General features: G+C 38.0%; 1 protein-coding gene across 1 annotated transcript in view; it reads left to right on the top strand.

The window, feature by feature from the left end:
- Nucleotides 1-19729, top strand: part of LOC136350423 (ras-specific guanine nucleotide-releasing factor 2-like) — a 48276-nt gene extending 28547 nt beyond the window's left edge. Inside the window, exons 6-23 of the mRNA XM_066302082.1 lie at nt 4084-4231; nt 4316-4796; nt 5091-5284; nt 7953-8078; nt 8140-8378; nt 8441-8538; nt 8595-8698; nt 10389-10656; nt 11721-12068; nt 13217-13573; nt 13631-14349; nt 14501-14835; nt 14888-15095; nt 15151-15248; nt 15486-15768; nt 15829-16026; nt 16469-16649; nt 16771-19729. Coding sequence (XP_066158179.1) covers nt 4084-4231; nt 4316-4796; nt 5091-5284; nt 7953-8078; nt 8140-8378; nt 8441-8538; nt 8595-8698; nt 10389-10656; nt 11721-12068; nt 13217-13573; nt 13631-14349; nt 14501-14835; nt 14888-15095; nt 15151-15248; nt 15486-15768; nt 15829-16026; nt 16469-16649; nt 16771-16790 — 4405 coding nt within the window. The 3' untranslated portion in view covers nt 16791-19729. The remainder of the gene's footprint in view (nt 1-4083; nt 4232-4315; nt 4797-5090; nt 5285-7952; nt 8079-8139; nt 8379-8440; nt 8539-8594; nt 8699-10388; nt 10657-11720; nt 12069-13216; nt 13574-13630; nt 14350-14500; nt 14836-14887; nt 15096-15150; nt 15249-15485; nt 15769-15828; nt 16027-16468; nt 16650-16770) is intronic.
- Nucleotides 19730-22485: the final 2756 nt, after the last annotated feature.

Below are 22485 nucleotides of genomic sequence, written 5' to 3'. Positions count from 1 at the left end.
TACAAAACTAATATAATTAGAGTTTTAATAGTTATAAATATGTAGGTATAGGTTCAATATGTGGCCAGTGTATGCCCGAATACTTCTACAAAAAAATGACAATTTTTTTGTGGAATTTTATTTTTTTTCCATCAAATATTAACAATATTTTTTGATGGAAAAAAGTAGAGCAACTTATCAAATTGTAGCAAATATTTACCTTCAAATTTATTTAATTCGTGATATGTCGTTGGTCAAAATGCTTCGAGGCAAACATTTATCAGTGGAAATGAAAGAACGTGTTGTTAATATAGATAGAAGTGGCTAAAAACAAGCAAATATTGTTAAAACATTTAATTTAAACATATCCATCGTTTGTCGAATTATCCGACAATATCGATTGTCCAGGAATACTGATGCAAAAAGGACGTTTGGCTGACCCGGGAAAACCAATCGTTACCAAGATGAACAAATTTTAAAAATTACGAAGAATGAACCATTTCTAGGATCAAACAAAATTAAGGGCCGTATTTCTGATGAGCTCAGTGTTGAAGTAACATCTAGAGCAGCAAGAAACAGGTCACTTGAAGGCAAGTCATATGGAAGAAGACCAGCCAAAAAACCTTTTTTATCTAAAAGAAATTTTTGCGTGACAACATTTTAATTGGACAGAGCAGGACTGGGAAAAAGTGATCTGGAGCGGCGAATACAAGTTTTGGTAATTTAACAGTGACGGTAACACCTACGTGAGGCGTCCTAAAAATGGGACTCCATTCACAATACACCTGTCTTACAGCGAACCACGGAGATGGGTCGGTAATGGTATAGGGTTGTTTTTCCGGCTGTGGTGTTGGCCCATGCAATTAAACAGACGGCCATATGAATAGATTTCAATATAAGAAAATCTTAGAGAATCAAATGATGCCATATGCGGACGATCTTATGCTCTTAAAACGCGTTTTTCAACAGGAGAACGATACAAAACAGACGTTAAAATATACGAAAGGATGATTCAGGAGAGGGGGAATACACATTTTGGAATGGCCTTCGCATTTCCCCGATCTAAATGCCATTGAGAACCTCTGGGAAATCTTAGATCGGAAGATCAGATATAGGACCTATAGGAGTCAAGACGAACAGTTCACTGATTTAAAAAAACACATGAATAAGCATGAAACTAGTCATCCTGACAAAATTGACAATGACAAAAGGATGCGATGCTGCAATTAACAACAATGGATGTTGTCTAAAATATGAAATTTGTTTAATGTAAATTGTCGTTTTGATGAATCTTACGGTAAATATTTGCTATAATTTGATAAGCTTTTCTCCACCAAAAAATATTATTGTTAATACAAAATTCCACAAAAAGATAAAAATTTATGACTTTTTTTTGTAGAAGTATTCGGGCATACATTGGCTTCATATTGACCCCATACCTACATATTTATAATTATTAAAGCTCCAATTACATTAATTTTTCAAAAGTTGCTCTGCAGTTTTCCACGACTGCATGTGGCAAATCTGAATACACGAGAAATGCAACAATTTCAAGCATTAAATTACACGCAGGTGGCACCAAGGCATGTGTGCCCGCCGCCGTATGAGGGTAATTATAATGCTTGAAAAAACTTACGAGATGGGTAAGCACGCCATTATCAAACGCTCAGTTGCCCAGCCTTAGGCTTGGGGGAAAAAGTCCTGGAAAACACTATAAAGGGCAAAGAACTTGTACTCATATAACCGAACTCGTTTAGTAGGGAAATAACAGAAAGCTCGTTCTAGCTGTACGTACAAAAATCGTATTACGTGAGCTTATGTAGTGACCTTTGGGTAATTCAAATTGAAAACAGGAGATAAACCGTAAGACTGAAATATTTCTTTGTAGCGACCTGAAAAGTAGTATGAACGCAATTTACGAAAAACATTTGTTGAATTCTTTTACGTACACGTGTGCTTGATTTCTGTGCGCGATATTATTAGGAGCGGAAACTCGATAGAAATGGAGCTAAAAGCTCAAGAATAAACGACGAGATTTCCGTTCTACTTTGTCTCGCTAGCGAAACATTTCGTGGTGTTGAACCTCTTTTTAGCCTTTACAGATCCAATAACTTATGCTACTGATGTTCCCTTTACTGCCTAGCTCAACGCTCTAAACTTGTTTAACGAACGGAATTGCGAATACGCTGAAAATGCCTTGAATATTTTGCACCGTTTTGTTCTAGTCGTATTGAGTTAACTTTTAATCCGGGGGGTTTAGATTTGATTAAATATGCCCCCGAAGAATTCTAATTTATGGACTATAAAGACACCAAAATGAAAACCAAAGATTTAACGTAGTGTTGACGTCAAATTATGGCTACATCTTGTGCGGCATTCCAAGCGACTTCAGAATTTCATTGAACTTTTGCTTCGAATGGCTTTCAGGTTCGGAATAAGATAGAGGAGATCGTTACGTGTATTCCTCATATTTTTCTCTTAAATAGGGAGAACGTTCAGATTTTCAGCCGTGACACAACTCCCTCCCCAACAACCAGCCACGCAATCCATTCAGCCATTTCTCTGGAAATAAAGATAAGAAATCCCATAGTTACATCGTCATTTAAATCGGATATTTGCGAATTCCCACAGATCCATTACGTGAATCAATTGCAACTCACAATGGAATTCAGAGCGGAAACCGATGGGAAAAAATCGTATTGGACACCTGATTGGAAAGAGTGGACAACTAATTAGCACATATGCGCACACGTGTCAGCCCGTATTACCATAAGAGTGAGTCCAGAATTCTCCTAAATACTTCCCAAGTCCAAGTCTGAATCGAGCGGGTCTAGGAGGGTCGAGGAGGTTGACAACTTGGCTTGTGTAGTCAGCAATTACTTCCTCAGTCCTGTCTTTGGGGTCGGTTCAAGTGAGATAGAGAAAATAGAATTCGGACAACGCAAGCGTGATACAAAAGTTATTAACGATGCCCCTTTAGCTTCTTTTCCCCTATATCATTGACACTCTCTTCCTTCACACATGACCCCTTCGGGGCGGTAAAATCGCCACCTTTTCGTTTAGAGCGGCAGATAAAACTCCTTTTGTCTTACCAAATTTTCATAATTTTCTAGTCTACTGCGGATCATAATAAAAAATGATGGTTATGACAATATTATCCGAAATATGTTCGGTTGTGGGTATGGCGGGCTTTGCCTGTGGCGCAAAATGCGCGGGCTGTATTTTAGACGGGACTATATTACCGAGTAAATGATGTTAGTCCGGGAGTTTAAGAGCAAAATGTTGTTTCGACGCACATGTTTGGCTACTAACAGCCGGTCCACCTGTATAGCTTGATGGTGGATAGATCCACCGTCACAGGGGACATAACTTTAAAAGCAGCGCAGTGAAAATACTGTTATGTGCCGGTTTGAAACAATTTTGCATCGTAGGGAAAGAAAAAAAAAGAACAAAAACAAGTAATGGAAAAAAGTATTTATCACAGTTGGGGTATGCGATGTGTAATTTCTGCACTACTGTTAAAGTGTCGCTTTGATTCCCAAAGGTCTAAAGCTTCCTTCTTGCTTCATGCGAGATTAGTAGGATTAATAATAATCCCTTATTCAGACCAAGCTGAGGATGAACGTTAACGAATCTGCTTCACCTCCGTAGTAGCGGTACTCTGTATGCATCCGATGCAATTTATTAGCCCCATTGCGATACACGTTTACACCCACTTGTATCCAGCGATATTAATTTTTAAAATAATAAGAAGTTCGTTATATTCGAAGCTGAAATAATCACAAAAAAACTCTTATCCAGCTTCCTTCTCGAAATCCGGAAACTACATAGATAACAAGAATTTCCCATTATCGGTTCACACTTTTGATTCTTTTCCGTTCGCATGCTCTTGTCCAGGGACTAAAAACATTTTCGGATTATCATGGTAACCTGTAATTTCGATCCTGCCGGGATTAAATGCCAAACAACAAGGCCTTGTATTTCGACTGCTATTTTCCGGGCCATGTGGTTTGGTTATGAAACACATAATCATTTAATTAACCGTGAACCGCATGCCTTTTAACCATTTTGATGGACCAATTTTACACTATATTTCATTTACAGCTTTAGTAAACAACATTTGGAAATGCAGAAAGTCACTGCGAAACATTTGCACATTATCCAGGTTGTTGAAGCCGAGCAAACAGCTAAATGGCAGTTTTCGTTGCATTGTGAAGATTTGTATGCCGAGATGAGGTTCCTGAGGGAGGAGGTATACACTGGTCTATTAATTAAAACGAGATGTGCCTGGTTCGGTGAGGTTGATTGGTATTAGCAGTTACTATCGATATTTTAGTTGGCTTCGCTAAAAAGACAACGAAATGTCGAACGGTTCCCCAACAACATGATTCACACGTGCATGAACGTCGAAGATAGTTCTTGCTTGTGCTGTATCTACGAGGATCTACAGGGAGACGAGGAGAAACTGGCCAAGCTGAGAAAAGTGCAAAGTTTCTTCCGAGGTTGGTTGTGTCGCCGAAAATGGAAGCAAATCGTGGAACAATACATCAAAAGCCCCCATGCTGAACGATTAAGAAAACGAAACAACGTGGTCTTCCAACTTGTGGAGGCGGAGGAAGAGTACATTCAGCAAATGGAAGTATTGATAACTTGTTTTCTGAGGCCTTTCAAAATGGCTGCTTCGTCGAAGAAACCGCCGTGCACCCACGACGATGTTAATTCCATCTTTTTGAACAGCGAAACGGTTTTTTTCCTTCATCAAATTTTCTTGAAAGGACTTACTGCCAGACTGGAAAGCTGGCCGACGCTGGTATTAGGTAAATATAACTGCATAATTCACGAAGCACATAAATAGAGAATGTAGCCAAATAGAATTAATAGAATCTATCAGAGTCTTGAAAAAAAAAGAAAAATGTAATTACGTCGTGAATTTAAATTTCGAATTAAATTTAACACGGCCTGTTAATGCAGGAAATTGGACTCTCGACTATTTCGAATGCTGCCAATGATAACAAAACAGGAGTAGATTGAAAATGAATAACAAATTACTTGCAAATTAGGTTTAAATTACCACCAGAATTGCACAGCTGTGAAATAATTGACATTTCCAGGGGATTTATTCTCGATGCTGCTGCCGATGTTGAATATTTATCAAGAGTACGTAAGAAATCACCATTATTCATTACAAGTCTTGACTGAGTGCAAACAACACCAGCCGTTTGCTGCTACTTTGAAACGGCTGGAGTCTAAGCCGATGTGTAACGGAAGATCTCTGGAAACTTTCCTGACATATCCCATGCATCAGGTAAGATTTTCCGATCGTTTCTGGAATAAGTACTTCTCCATCTGGAAATGTTTTCCGGGCATCCGAGGGACGAATTCACTCGTTTTCGGCGATGTGATCGAGACAATCTTCGATGCCGCTCGACGCTGACTGAAGCGGAAACTGGAGAGTTTCGTGTATTTATCCGAACGTCTCCTGATGGTGGGGGGCGCGGCACTGGCGCATGTGGAATGTAAAGGGGGCACGCACTTCCGATTTTGTCCTCATGCAGCCCAAAATCATCTCTTCATCAATTGTTCGCGAATGAAATGTTGTTTTAACGGAGCATGCTGTAGCTTCTCGTTATTCTCAAAGCTCTTAATTAACTCAACACGTCTTTGATTGTCCTCAAAACCTTTAATTAATTTATATTCATTTCCATACCGTGCAATAACTCTTTTTACAAAAAAACATTCCGTCTGACGGCCGCACAAAGGGCTATTAGTTCCGCTTCCGAACTAGAAAGTGCATTGCAATTTTGTTTCCTAAACAATTTAATTACAAATTCTGTAACCGATTTTTTGTCGAGCCTATACGCACCCCAATCAGGATCCACAAAACAAGTAAATTTCGATACGTTCGAATTTCCGTTATACACAGGGTGTTTCAGAACACGTGCCGGAAAATGAGGGGCACGTGGGAAAATGAGAGGCGGAGATTTTAAGGATGCGTGAAATTTTTCCGGGGCGTCGCGGAGCGTATTGCGGGATACGTAAAATTTAGGGGCAAAAAAAATCTCACGCAACCCAAAAATTTCCGCCTCTGGCGTGTGGAAAAAATCGAAGTAGCGCTTAAAACGTAATTAGTGTTAATGATATTGGGTGTACAAAGTCGGAACTCTCTGTTTCAAACGATTAGGAGATATCGTAAAAAAATGAAAAAAAAAACTGTTTTTTACACCCCCTACCTTGAAAACCGTGCCTTTTCAGGCATACATTGATAGGAACTTTTTTTCTTATAATGAGCCGAAGAATCACACTCTTCATTTTCCCACGCACGTTTCGAAACGGCCTGTATAAACTCTAAGGTTAGTCGTAATTATTATAATATAATTTTTCCCGTACCTTCTCCCCCGTGCCAAATTTAGTAACTACGGCACACCTTTATTATTTTATTCATAAAATGCGGCTGCTGAGCCAAAACCACAATCGCAACATACAGGGCGGTCGAGCCAATTAGCCGCCAAGAATCGTGGGCGAAAACTATTCGATATTTTGAATTTCGCCTTGAGGAGATCGCGGCTGGTTTCGGTCAGCGTCGAGACGCACGGAACTGTCGCTCCGACCACTACGTCATCGCCTCGGACAATGTCCACCGCAGCTGCGGCCGAAATATCAGAAAGCAATTCCATGAGGTTTTGTTCCCCGAGAAATATTTTTAGTGTTGTTGCGATTGGCCGAAGTCACTTTCTCGGTTTGGCAAAATTCCGATTCTCCTTACAACAGGCAAATTGAATTTTTCCGAACCCCGAAACCGTCCGTAACAATTGATGGGGTCTACTCACAATAACAGACTCAAACTTGGGGACATGCGTCTATTCCAATTTCAAATCGAAAAGATATGTCGCCCTTCGGGAATGTTTTTGATCTGAATATAAAGAAACACAGTGTTATTGCCGCCAGGATATTGTTGGCATTCCTGCGTGAATTAATCAAAAATTCCCGTTACTGCAGGAGAAATTATAGAATTGTTCTTCGGCAGTGAATTCCGTCAATATCGCGAAAACGATCGTATTGTTAAGAATAACTGTCGATGATGTTCGCACTTTAAACGAATGAGCGTTGGACTGCAGCGTATTTTCTGCTTTCGTCGCTTCTTTCAGCTTCACCAGTTATTGTTCTAATCTTTCATTACGTGAAGTGAAAAACGTCGATAAATTTATACCCTAAATATTTTTTTATTCATCATTCCGCTGTGGCTTGACAACTGTGAAGGGGATTCAGTAAAAAGTGTCCTGCCTCTGTATCACTTCGTTCCAATCAATCAACATGACACAATATCAATATTTGATACATTATGAGGACGTTCTCGTGTTTTCCGTTCGTATAGAGCAGTATGGGGATTTTAACGCTTGATTTACCCAGTTTTCCTCGCTAAGCTTTCGCAAATCGGCTTAATGCCTTTAACAGGACAGTGAAAGGTTTACATTCATTTTATTCACAACGTAATTAGTGCGAATGCGTTACAATGTGCGAGGGAAATTTCACCGAAGATCGCATACTGTTATTGGGCCAGTAACATAAACAGTTATAGCCGCCGATAACGCCTAATTGGCTATAAATACTAATTAGTATTTGGTCGTAATTCGACCATTTGCAGAAATTATGCACGCGGTGCGTTCGAAATTGGTTTTAAATATATGGCGATCTTGATGAAATGACGAAACTTTTATGGAAAACGTTCAATTTTTAAATTTGCTCTGTAGTCTCTAAACCGGGCCCGAAATGATGTTTGAGCTAAAGCCCTATTCGGGCGTTTTCAAATAGAGCGCGATGAAATGCCAAAAATAACTTCATTGCCATTTATCCGGCGTCAATATGTGGTAATTTTGTCGATCCACATAGACGCCATTGTACGTAAAATGTGCCCTCTAACAACGAGACTTCAGCATGAAAATTACTTTCGGCTTAATCACACTGTACTCTCGTAGATACCGAGATACATAATCACGCTTCACGAATTACTGGCCCACACCCCATTTGAGCATGTGGAACGAAAAAGCTTGGAAGCGGCTCAAGTGCAGCTCGAAAATTTATCTAAACAAATGCACGATGAGGTACGTTACATTGAATTTCATGTATTTGTATCTCCATTTTTCCAATTTAATCAAATTTAAGGTATCAGAAACCGAGAATCTCCGCAAGAATTTAGCCGTTGAAAGGATGATCGTCGAGGGGTGCGATATATTGCTGGATGTGAAGCAAGTTTTTGTTAGACAAGGAACTCTGATACAAATCCCCACCGAGAAGCAAAAAGAAAGGGTCACGTTTAAGGGCTTTAAGACTTCCAGTCGCGCTGACAAAGAAGTCGTGCGACAGTGTTTCCTTTTCAGTTACCATTTAATCATTACCACGAGGTATGTTCGGGCTGCTCGGATTTTTACAAACATTTTTCCGAACTTGCTTTTTTTTCCATCAGAGGTAGTGACGGTAACTTACACTTGGTTCCGATTATCGGGAAAATACCAATGAGTGACGCCATATTGATCGAGGAGCCAAATGAGGAGACTACAATAGGTTCGATGATTTCAGGCCGCGATAGACACATATTTCAAGATATCCATACGTTTCAGAAAGGCCCTTCGGGTCCACCTCTTCGGTCACTACGGAACAAAACACTTCCTACCAAGGACGGGATTTTAAAATCGTAGTAGACAACAAAGCTTTGGAGACCCCGGTAAGCTTTTGACTTTTCTATCAGACATTATTACACGACTAAATTCATTCCACTTTTCCAATAATGTCCCTGAAATTATCTCAATAATAATCTCAAAAATTTCCATTTCCCGGAGTGCGAGAATAGGCGAACGATATCAGAGAGCAGACAAGACTTGTAAAAACCTTTTATGGGGGTCCTTTATCGAGTTTCTAATGTAAAAGGATGAACTAAAACATCTTTAAATGGGTACTAGAGGGAAATAGGAAACGTCAGCCCAGGATTTGCGGTCGTATTGTCTTGTCTTTGCTAGCAATAAAATGAAACTTTTCGAGAGATTTGGTTAAATAACGAAATAGAGAGGACTTTTATTTGAATGAGGTCACACATCACTTTTGAATTTCATTTCTGTACTTTCGTAACGGTTATTCTATTTCTAAGTACTTGACGAGAGTGGGATTTTCGAGGACTAGATTTTCTGACGAACTGATAAAATATGTATAAACCATTTGCAGATATGTGAATATTTTATTACATAATTACGTAGAGTAGCGAAGCAGTCCGTAATGGCAAAATAGGCCATCATGGTAGACGTATGAGGTGAGCTCGGGTTGTTTAAGTTAATAAACTAAACCTTACGGTTGCCATAATGCTGTTTTGGCTTCGGTGGTGCCAAATTAAATTTAATCAGCTCCAGTATAAAATAACTAAAAATGCTACCGTAGCATTGGAATTCTGTCACCTAGTCGATCCGGCTGTAAATAGCCCAAAAAATGAGGGAGGTGCGTTATTCCCTAGGTAAATGAAAATGGTCATAAACCCATTATTTCCATCAAAAAAAAAAACAAAAAAAAAAAACGGAGCGTATCCGCTAATTACTTTTATCTGTTGTGTGTCAATATATTATACAAAGCAGTGCCAGGAGACCGGGTTAAAATGAAATATTTTTTTTTGTCTAAAATTAAGCCAATGAAAGGTGGTGCAGACCATCCCATCGCAATACACCACTGAACGATCAGAGGATGAGGGTAAAAAATCACATTGACTAATCATAAGCTACATGCCCATTAGGTAGCTCTTCAAGCGCACGACGCTGGCAAAACTATGAAAAAGTTATTGGCAGTGAAAAGAGTTAAAAAAAACATTAATAGTACACTTTTATGCATAATTCATGATAGCCGTAACATCGTTATGGATGAAATAGAACCTAAATTAAATCATCTCAAAAATTTGAAATATAATCTTAGCCGAAAGATATTGAACGATGACTGGATACACCACCCGGATGGCTGCGCCATCTGGAAATTTCCTTAGACAGTTGCTACGAAAACTTTTGAGTTTGCTTTTAAACATAGCTACGTGGAATCCAGATCAATACAGCAATGCTAGCGCTATCTGTGCGACCAGTGTGCATTCAAGTAACTGTTGTAAGACCCGCGTATGCGAGTAGATAGATCGATAAGTTAAGGCAACTTTTATAAATCTCTACAACAGTCTACATGACTAACCCAGAGGCGAACAGCAATTCTGGATTGGGTCGATTTTGATATGTCATTCTTCGAATTATTGATGCGTTAGGAAACTTACTGCTGTTCAACCAATGGAGACACGTTCAAACATAAAAAATACGATACAAATCTGGCCGAACTCCTGGAAACACAATTACAGCAAATACTTATTATAAGAAGTAAACATTTCTATCTGGTTCCAGGTTATAATATATTTCGTGGCACTTACAGTGAATGAGAAAGCAGCCTGGATATCAGACATAGCTGGATGTATTGACAACGCCCAATTTAGTGAAATCTGTAAGCCAATAATGGCCGAAACCAGCTCGATAAATCTTCCCCAGTATATAAGAAATGATCCAAAACTCTTCCATGATGAACCAGACATAAAGTTCTCTCAAACGTTAAATTCATGCAAAATACCGCAAATTCGGTATGCTACTCCAGACAGGCTATTGGAAAGACTGACCGGTAAATTTCTTCATGTATTTGCCTGACAGTTGAGAATATAAATTTACTTAATTAATTTGTGTTATAACCGGTAGTTGAATTCGCAGCATGATAGTCCCTATAGGTAGCTTAGACCTGTGCGTCGGTAGTTGCCCTGATTTCAGAGTAGTAATATTCACTCATCCAGTTTCACGTCAAATTTATACTAATGGTTTGAAATACAAATGTTAAGAAAGAACAAAATTTAATATTTCTGCGATGGCTGAGTGCCGTGGATGGGCGCATCTCCCGCGCCGGCGCTCAAAGCCCAACGCGCGCAACCAGGTGCGAGTATCACTAGCAATTAAGCAGACTATGGTATTACATAAACTAATATTGTAATATGTTGTTTTGAACGTGAAGGGGTTCTGACCAAGGCGGAGAACACAAACTGACATTGATCCTTCCTCACAGCCTTTAGAGCTGCTGGCCTCCATGCACAGCCTCATGAGCCCTCACCAAGTGGGAGTTGCCCCCTCGGGTCTTTACTCCTGGGAAAAATTTGATTTTCCGCTACTTCTCTTTCTTTGTCCTCAATGGATGTCATTTTCCATTGATCATTTCAAAACTTAAAAATATATTAGAACTGGGCACATTCGCATGAGAATGCGCAAGTCTGGTGTATGTGCCAACGTTAGTTAGTAGTTGCCGAATTCCACGAATAATTTCGAGTTTCTTAATTGTACTGAGATTCTAAAAGCTTCTGAGTCACGATTCGAATCAAAATCTTTGATCATCAATGAACACTACTGCTATAGAGGTAAGTGCACACTTGCATGTACTATGAAATGTAACCTAATGCACTGAGTGATTTAAGTTGTAAATAACATTTTTAAGTGCCTCGAGTGACGCGCAGGTCTACCAGACACTAAGCCGTGATTCCCTCTCACTCAATTTTCATCTTTTGCAGTCGATCATACCAAGACATTTTTGTGTTTCGTCCATGTCTTGCATGCTCATCACCTTCCTTTCTTGTTATATCACAGGTAATATTTGAAAATATTTTCGAAAAATTATCACCAAATGTCACGTTTTGATTGTTTTAGATCTCCGGTTTCTTTCTATCGATTTTTTAAATACGTTTTTGCTCACGTACAAAGTATACACCGATGGGTTAAAAGTGTTGACTGCCCTGAAGCGGGTTTACTATGCCAGTGTTGAGAAGGAGAAAGAACGAACGGCGCTAGACGAGTATTTGCAGAACAAGGAAGAGAACACTCTGCAAATATACGAGGATTATAGGAGGAGGAGTAGTTTGTTGCAGTTCCCACTCAGGAGAACCAGCGGCGCAAGCTCGGTTTCGGGGTACTGCTCAGAGGCGAGTGATAGAGACCGGTCTTGTAGTTACGATTCGCAAGGGCAAAGAATATTTAGAAATTTTTTAACGTCGAAATGTAAGTATTGTCTGTGGACCAAAATGTCACGTAACAATGAAAAAAAAAAAAAAACTTTTACATTCGTTTTTTTTATAGTCAGTGAAATCTGACAAAAATTGGGTAAAGACAATGCAATTTAGAAGTTGACTGATTTGATAGCACGTGTAACTCATGCAGAAATATGGTGGAAGTTGTTTGGAATAATATCTATATGTTAAAATTGTATTTTGTGCCTGAATTGACAACAATTTTGCTCTGTATGGGAATAGGCACCCCTGCTTGTGTACTTTCATACCCACCTTTTTGTCAGTGGCAGAAATTTTGTTTATTTATTTTTTGGAGTAACATCCATATGATTGTTTCCTTTAGATGTGGCCACTTTCAATTGTAGAATTAACATTTTTTTATGATAAAAACTATATAATTTTTTTAAATTTATTTTGCATTGTACAGGGTGTTCCATGAACATAGGTCGCCGGCCATGCTCTAAAATTGCAGGAGAAAGTAGTAATAAGTGGCCAAGGGAAGTTTAGTTAGTTTTCTATTGAGTTTCAGCAAGTTGCGTCACATTTTTATTATTTTTCCAAAAATCGCTTATTGTTTTAGAGATGTGGTGGAGTTATGGACTTGCGGTAATGGAACACACTGCGCATCATAATTTCGGTAAATTCTTGGACTCGTTTTGTATAAAAGCTAAATTAAGTATACTGATCTGACGTTTCAAAGCAAACACTTGAACGTTGATAAAGCAGATCGTTACGTTACGATCTCAAAGTGATGATTACAAGTTGTTTTAACAGTCCGGAAATTTCGTCTTAATAATCATTTTGATATTTTTATAAACCTCGTGGAATTAATTTAATTGTATGTTTTTCTTTTAGTCCAACAGTTTACTGACGTGGCCACCTGTTACAATAGTAGAGCCTAGATGCCTGTGGCTCTGTCATATCATTCTAAAACCATAGAACATGAATACGTGACTGTTTCTATAAATTGTGGCCGATTGACTCTTTGAAGGCAACTTTCTGGGCACCGAAAATTTATTAATTGTGCCAGCAATTTTCTGTTTTAAAAAGCATAAAATTGCATCCGACAACAACAACAACGTTCTGGCCCCGAATTTATAGAAACCTTGTTTTTCTAATTTTAAATCTGGACAAATTTAGCTTTACCAGTCAGATGCGAATCATCAAGAAAGAAAACGAAATTCAAAGCGAAATGCGATTGGCCACTTAAACAGAATGTGTATTTCCGCTACGACTTTATATCAACCAAACATCTGACCATCACCAACAAAGCTAAATTTGCCAGATTCTACAATTCTTTCGCTGTAGATGAAGATGAATCAAGTAGACGACCTTCGAGTGCACAAGCTACTCCCGAGAGAAAGAGAAGTGCTCCGAGAACTATTTTTATTAAAGTAAATTCATATGATGAAACTTATGAGGAGGAAGAAGAAAGGGGCTCTAATCTTCTGGCAATTCCGAAGATTCAGGCTTCATGCAGCTCGGATACACTGACAGGTGAAATTTACTGGATTAAAATCTTACTTAGCTTAATTCGGTTTTCATTTCTGCAAGACCTTGGCCCGGATCCTTGCGGCAGCTGCGGTCAGGAACTGCCAGTGGACAAGCTAACTGTAGAACAAAGAAGACGACGGGACTTGTTAGAAGAGAAAAAAGTGGCAAGGAGGAAATCTGATGATAGAAGAAAATCTGACAGCCAGCCATCCTCAGACACAGCTAAAGAAATCAGGAGGAAGTCGGATGTTACTTCCGAAAGAAAGAAGTCTGTCTTAACTGAGGAGGCTCGAAGGACTTTAGTTGAACGTCGCAGGTCGGAAACTCCGGAGCGAATTCGCCTAGAAGATCGGCGCCGGGCCGAATTTGCTGAACGAAGATCAAGCAGATCCATAGAAGAGCGCAAGAAGCCTTCATTAACAGTAGAAGAGCGGAAAAGGCCTTCATTACCAATGGATGAACGAAAAAGAACTTCCAGTTCTGTCGAAGAGCGGAGTCGGTCCTCTATTGACGCGGGATCTGTGGCAAAGATATGTGAGGAACGAAGGAAATCTGGAGAAGATGAGAAGAAGAAGAACATATATAGGCACATTTCATCTCCGAGATTGGAAAGAAGGGCCGATAGAGAAAAAAGTCTTTCATTTGAGAGTGACACTCATCCCGAAGATAAACCAATCGATGAGTCTTTGGATTTGGATGAAAGATTGGAGGGAAAAACTGATGACGTTGCCAGGACTTCTATTGCTTCCGTTCATGCTTCAACACAATTTTTTTTAGGGGTAAGAAATACTTGACCAAATGAGGTAACAAATTTGAACAAACATTGGGGTACTGAAGAAAAAGATGAGGGGGAGAAATGGGGGCTTGTTCTGGAAGATAAATTTTACCCTGGGAGTCTCGAATTTTGTAAGAACATTTGCAAATTTTCAGTTCTTCCAAACCTTCTATCAACGATCTCAAAAAGAAGGGGAAAGACGAGAGCCACAATTATCAAGCCGGTCCACCACTGCCAGATCGAGTTTCCAACACGAATCCGTCAGTAAATCGCCCAGTAAAGCGGGGGTTGTTGTGGGTGGCATTAAGCAAGCAAAAAGACGCAGCAGCTCCTCTTATGCCAGTACAGCTTTCGCCATAGCTACTTGTGCTGCTGATAACCCAGTAGCAGTTCAGTACCACCAAAAACAAGGCATATATGAAGATAAAACCAAGTGCTTGGAACACATTATTTCTACGGCCGCCACCATGAGAGTGTTGAATGTTTTAAGGTTTTCAATCAGTATAAATGTCTTACGAAGCGCTCAATGTTTTCATTTGCAGGCACTGGATTTCGAAACAAGGAAAGGATTTTGAAGCCGACAGGGAGTTGAAGCACCAAACCAGAGAGTTTCTGGATGAAATTCGTTGCAATCCAAACTTAACTTCGTCTGAACGCAAATCAGCTGCTCAGCTGTTGCTTCTGCTGGAAAAGCAGGACGAGGAAGATAAACCTGTAGTGGACTTGATCAAACTTCTCAGCCCTCCACCGGTAATTGTTCATGTTGTAAGAATTTCTCCCAAAATTTTTATGATGTAAATTTCAGGAACCCAGTAAGGAGCGAATTGAAAGCCTGTCTGCCTTGGAAATTGCTGAGCAGCTCACTTATATCGATCATCAGATTTTCATGCAGATCGCCCCAGAGTAGGTTATTGGAATGCACAGGGTGTCCAAAAATACTTTTTTTTTAAATTTCGATTATAATTTAACAAATGTGGAGAGATATGAAAATCTGGCCAAATGAAGTTTGCAACCACAATAAATGGCACTCCAGTAAATTTTCATGCGTTTAATGAGCTTGGTTGAGAACTACCTAACTCAACCAATTTGGGACATCTTGCATGCAGTGTTTTGGCTAAAAATGTTATTTTTTTTTTATAGAGAACTAATGGGACACGCCTGGATGAAATCTGACAAAGACATCAGGGCCCCTCATGTCGTCATGATGACTAAGCGATTTAATGACGTCTCTCGGCTGATAGCGTCAGAAATTCTCAAGAAAACGGATATAGCTTCCAGGGCCGAGACTATCGAAAAATGGGCAGCTGTAGCCGATATAGTCAGATGTCTTCACAATTTTAATGGAGTTCTTCAAATTTGCTCTGCGTTCACTAATGCGGCCATTTTTCGCTTGAAAAATACGTGGGAGAAAGTGTCTAAAACGGTATGGAAATTATCTACTACTTAGGAAAAATGACGTTCGAAGGGAAATTATTACGTTTAGGCCAAGCAATCCATCGAAAAACATCAAAAAATAGTTTCTTCAGATGGGAGATTTAGGGCTCTGAGAGACGCTGTCCACAAATGCGATCCACCTTGTATACCTTACCTCGGGGTCTACCTCACAGATCTCTCTTTTATTGAGGAGAGCACGCCCAATTACGAGGACGAGCATTTATTGAATTTTTCGAAAATGAGAATGGTAAGTTACCTCTTTTAGGCGTTATTTATTGCAACAAAAAAGTTCAATTATGACCAATTAGTGACAGCAGGAATTTGTTACAATAAAATTGGATGCAGCGAGGGTCATCCTGTTGTTATCTAGTTTGAAGTTCAAGAAGTTAATGAAATATGGAATTCTAGCGTTTCTTGTGCTTTTCCTAACGTATCACACGTGGACGTAATTCCGCGCTAGCAGTTGATGACGCAAAAAGCTCTCGGTCCAAGTGTTATTTCTGTAACTCGTACAATTGTTAGAGCAAGTGGTTTTAAGAAATTTGTACATGCAAAATCAAATTGAGCCAGAGTTAAGGCTCCTTACATACTTGAAGAGGCAGGAGCGGCTTAAGCTTATTATACCCAATAAAATACTTTTTGGCGCGAAATTAGTGGGTCTGTTCAGCGGCGCAACATTTTAATTTCAGATTGCCCATATAATACGTGAAATTCGCCAGTACCAACAAACGTCATACAAAATTGATTTGGTCACTCGTGTCTCGAATTATCTACTGGACACGTCTCTGATGATGGACGACGATGAACTCTATGCAGCTTCATTGAAAATCGAGCCCCGCCAGCCACGGCTCACATCACAATCAAGCATTGGTAAAAGTTAAGAACTATTTGCTTTCTTTCTACGTCACTTAATGATTCCTACACTGACTATTACTTTTCGTTATAAAGTTGACGATCTATGTGATGATATGTGTTCTTTTTTACATTTTAGGAGGTCCAACTCCCTGGTAAAGAAGTGGTTTTAAGCATTGGAAAATATCTGAAATGTCCATTATTGACAATATTTAGAAAATTTCAGTATTATACATTTATCATAAATTGTAAGGCAATTCCAAATTAGCTGTTGCCAATCATGTCTTTATATCTTTTTGGAATTCTTTAATGTAGATATAGATACTCGTATGTCTGTGATGCATCAGTAGTATACCAATGGCACTAAACATTCGACTACTATAATTCTCTTTATGTGCACGTTTCTTAGTGTCCTTTCCTGTAAGATTTCGGATTTAAAATTTAAGATGTTCACGTTCTATTAGATCCAAATTGACTGGCAAAGCGTCGTCGTAGCTACTATCCGTAAATAAATTAATCTTTACAAGTAACATTGGCTGTGGCAATAAGGCCAAATTTGTACCATTGAAATGAATTGCAGGCAGAAAAATGAAAATTTATATATTTTTGCAGTGTGGGTAGTTTTGTTCCATGCAGATATTGAATATTTTATGATGAATATAAAAGGATCGCCGAGATTAATGTGGCACCTATGCCTTTTTTGTAATGAAAAACCCCAGAGCAGGAAGAGAACTGCTTTGTCACGTTACCCTCTGGGCCGTCCCACTATGATTCTTATGTATCATTACTGAAGCAGTCTTATTCGTTACTTCTAAAGCAGGACAATCAACTGAAATAGTACAAATTGACATATTTTTTAATACAACTTTACACAGGGAAATATCAAAATGACAATTTTCTGATTCGCTGATTAAGTTGTAAGAAATAACTCAAGTCAAAATGCTGAGAGTGTTATAAACTTAATTACTATATTGCCATTATTTGTTTATAGTCGTAAGTGTATAAGATACGTATAGTTGCTTAATGTCAATTAACTGTGATTAAATATATTATTACTTCACTTGAGAATTTCCCGCATGGAAAAACATTTTTTGACCCTGAAATTTTCGATAAATTACGGTGTCAAGAGGCAGAAGTATTGTAGAAATGTTGCTTCACATGGTAGGTTGAAGGGCTAATAGAATTGTATACAGATGTTACGATATAATACATCGCATAAATACGCTGTATGTACTGTGGAAACGCTTAAAATCATACCAAGATTATGGGTTTATTGCTAAATGTTTAAATCCGTTTTAATTAACTTGAAAATGTGCGTAATTCGTAAATTATTATTAAAAGCAATTTATTGCTCTCAGTAATAAATTCGTACCGAAGGTCAATTTTAATTTGATAGTTAATTAAAAACATATTGTTATTGTGAAATTATTTCGTGAAATTTGTACTTTTTTCTAGGCAGTAATAGATTAAAGATATATTACATGTAACAATTTTCAATTTAAAACTTCGTACTTTGTAAATTTGCATGAAAACGGATAATGCCCTCGATATTGTAGTTTCACATTCACACACTCTTTCAGAAACTGCTTGTTAAAATTCAATCGCGATGAAAAAACTTCATGTGTACCATACATTCTTGTGGTCGACAAGTTTTTTAAACCCTTTGTGCCTATTTCTCATGGGTATGATTTTCATGCTAAGCGTACACGCAGGTGGGTAAATCAAAATGATTAAATATTTTTTAAACAAAAACGCAAAGACGATTTATTATTTACTTACAAAATAGCGCCATAAAAATCTAAGAGCCGAAGCGAATTGCGCACTCGCCAGACTGCAAAAAATACCAAAATTAAGCGCGTTATCGTATTTATTCTAAATAGGAATTAAGTGCAAAGGAATAGAGCAAATCAGAACACAAAGGGCTGAACACATGAAAAATTCGTATCTAAATTTATTGTTATAAAATTTTTTCCATTTTAAATATTGTTCTTTTAATAATTCTCCTAAAAATCCCAAAATCAAAGGTAAAGCCAACATTTTAGCAAATCCTCACCAATATCATGTAACAATATCATGTAACAATATACGTTATCAAAAACACATGTGTAAACATAAATGTAACTCTTCTGTGTTTAACAATTATCTCAATGTTATCAAAGCTATTGAAAATTACGTAACTGTAACATAGGTGTAATGTTTATTGTTAAAAACGTAGTTTTAAAAAAATCTAAAAAGGTTTTCCAAATATGTCTTAAGTCAGACTTACCTAATCCTCGTTGTATAAATGAAGAGTTTATTAATCCTTAAGGTATACATAGTTTGGAAATACTCAATTTATTCTATCATATCGGGTGACGCAGGGATTAGTAGTCAAACGATTACCGACATACAAAAAGGCAGAATTTTGAAATATTAGGAAAGGACATAGCACCAATAAATGGGAGATATATGAATGCCCAATTTCCTATCTGACGATGTTTTTATCTCGAAAATTTCAAAATCATGACTTTTCCTCAAGCGGAACTAATCACTTGGCGAAATTTCTGTGCCGCCCGGTATAGGTGCTCTTTAACCATGAGTGATAGGTTGTTGTGAAAAGCTCAATGTTCGGAACGTTGCATAACGACATATTGTGAATTGTTTGTTGAAATGGGGTAGATGAAATCTTTTTTATGGTGTAAACACTTCAGTTGCGGTTCCCGTACCAAATTTCATGCGCGTCTACGAAAACGGCCGTTCTCTGTCGAACTTTAGTGAAAATTTGATCCGCATTGGATTAAAAGCCTGACGTAGACGTGCGTATGTATGTCAAATTTGGTCGTCACTGAGTGTGATCATTGGCCCAAACTGGCCCATGCGGTGTAAACGTAGCAAATATTAACCCTATACAGTCGTCAAATATATTTGACGCTTTTGGTATATGTCAAATTAGAACCCATATCAATGTTTATTGGCCTAAAATGCAACGTTCTTCATCAAATACCTTAAATCTTTTTAATAATATTAAATGTTAAAAATCGTGTTGCTTTTTCCTCAAATCTAGTTGCTAAGCTTTGAGATATCGTTGTTGATAAAAATAAAACTTTATTGTTCTATAACACACGTGACATTGATTTAAAAATGACTGAATCAATCTTTAGGTCTAAAACGACGTATAAGACAATACGCATGCATATCTTTTTATAGCGCGGCAAAATTTTAAATAAACTCCCTTTATCAAGTCGAATTTGTGTGTTTTAATGTTTTGTTAAAAAGAATACTGAACAAATACATTTAAAATTCGTAGAAAATGATAAAATATCGTATTAATAGGAAGGGCGATAAGTCTTGCCGGACGACGCTGCGTCGACACGATAAACAGGCCCAGATCAGGGTCATAATGCTTTATACCTAACAAGTAAGCCGCTCGAGAAATTGCGAAATTACTCGATAATCGGAGTTTTTGTGTATACAAGGGATCCCAAAATTAGGTGACCAAAATTAAACGGCAAAAAGGCCTGATCGCAGGACCTGAGCATCCCCGCTTTGCTCCTACTGCTGCGAGAACTATGAAATAGGACCTGCAGTAGGGCTAAAGGCTCGTAAATGATTTAAAGCGTTTATATTGGAGTATAATTTAGCAAATTATTAGACGATTGCGCTTATTTTATTATATTTTTCTATAGGGAAAGGGCAGCAATGTGACAAACTCCACGAATTCTTTTTGCTCATTAATAGCCATGATATTCTGCATTTAATTTAAGATTACGCAAAGCGTTAGCATCGATTCGTCTTACCTCATTTATTCTCTATAATAATCCAGATGTTTTCGAACCAGATTGTGTAAGTCCCCAAGGGAAATCAAGCTATTCTCGATTATTATACAAGACTAAGGGAGAAGGGACAACCATTATTTCAGATATTGTCTGAGTACTTATTAATTTTCTCATCAAATTTTAATACTTTTGACAATCTTTTGTGATTTATCCTGTCGTATTAAATTAGAGAGCAATGTGCCTATTAAATCAAAAGAAGAAATTAAAAGTTTTTTTTGTTAATTAGACGAAATATATCGCTTGTTACATTAAGCAGGTCAGTCGTTTTATTTTCAATTTTAGTTAGTTCAATCTTAAGGGCACAAATATTAGCCAGCTATACCACGCTTTCGTAATGAGATCTATGTATATAGTTAAGCCCAAAATATTCTTGCTAACAATCAGGTAAACCATCACCAATCCATTCGCATTACCCGAAGGAACCGAAAGAGGCTCTGGAATATTTTCCTCACTGATAATGGCCTCGATGTAGATACCAGAATCCTAAACTATTAGCAGCAGTACCTATTCAATTTACTTTAAAAGCCTTTTAGGTATTTATCACGAGCTCATAGACGTTCTAGAAGCATGGGATGCACTTTGCCTTAATTCGATAGCAATCTTAATTAGTACTTGCCAGGAAAATGTCTTTTAGTATATGCATCTCCGTATAGTTTTCGAGAAATTGTGTTTACGGCATATCATAAAATGTTAGTTTTGAGAGGAAGTAGGCCAAAGAAATGGGACTTTTAATACATATTTAGTGCAATGGGTTATGAACTGGGCCAAAGCAAGCGGGAACCGATCAAGCGGAGTCGGTTTGAAATAGGTTTTGAAAGGTACGTGGGTCGCGTACTCCCTGTGGCGTAACGTGCATTTCTCCATCATATGTGACGGACGTCTCCACCGAATCCATTAAAATGGGGAATGTCAGTTCCGATTTTCGAAACGTTTTTATAAATAACAGACTCGTCAGCGAGACAAGTACCGTCGGAGACTTCGCTACTTGAATGTAACAATCAAATTATTGAAATATTCGCTCCACTGAGAATTTTCATACAACCTGCATAAAACACCGAACAATTTAACTTAAATCAAGGAAAAATCGTGTGGAAAAAGAAAATTTCAAAACGATGGTTAATAAAACTGAAACTCACGCTGGTTCAAGTTACATCATTAGTTCACGCAGATTCGCTCTAAACAAAATGCAATAAAGAAAGCCAGTGCCGTAGAGGCAAGAATTCGAAAGTGAATGCCTGCTTTGAATAATAAAGCGGGCTTATAATCAATAATCCTGGATCAATCTAACCACGGGATAGCAGCTTGTCTGACTAAGCAACGCAACTAGTAAATAAAGCCAATAGGTCGTATTTAGTCGATTTATATGCACGTTCAGTTGCACTTTCTATGTAATCCCTATCCCCGCTGACGTCAATCGACCTAGTTGTACCTATAACTTGATCTAAATCCCTAGATTTGCCTTGTTGAGAAAACACCCGAGAAACTTCAATGTTTACTCTCCATGTTTCATTGTGCAGACAGGTGCCGGAGAAATTTGATAAATCGATGATAGTTTACAAGATCCATGTTGTCAGCATAATTGATAGATTCGTAATTTTGGAGCAGGTTAGATATTGCCTCTCCTATAGTTCAACGTTACACCCATAAGCCAAAAACTAAAAATTTTATTGATTTATGCGTAAAAATGTATATTTCAATCTGAGTTTTCATTGAACTAAATCCAAATGAAACAATATTATTTCCAATAAAATGAATTAATTTACAATAAACACTGGAATGTCCCTTCCCACAGTGCTTCTGGTTTTAATTTTTATATTAATTGGATTGAAAGCAAAATCCTTTTAAAATGCCGGACAGAACAAACCCGAAGCTTGTTAAATTTTAAATTGTTTTCACAACCTCAATTATTTCTGAATCCTATTATTTAAAGTGCGATAAATAGGATTTTTCACTGCTCTATCGACATACGTATGGTGTATGGCTGTAGATTTTTATGTGCCTTACGTGAAAATGAAAACTGAAAATTGTTTGTGCACATT

The sequence above is a fragment of the Euwallacea fornicatus genome, chromosome 3, assembly GCF_040115645.1.
Source record: "Euwallacea fornicatus isolate EFF26 chromosome 3, ASM4011564v1, whole genome shotgun sequence".
Classification (NCBI taxonomy): Eukaryota; Metazoa; Arthropoda; class Insecta; order Coleoptera; family Curculionidae; genus Euwallacea; species Euwallacea fornicatus.
The sequence above is the reverse complement of the archived record's forward strand: the minus strand, read 5'-3'. Positions and strand labels throughout refer to the sequence as shown.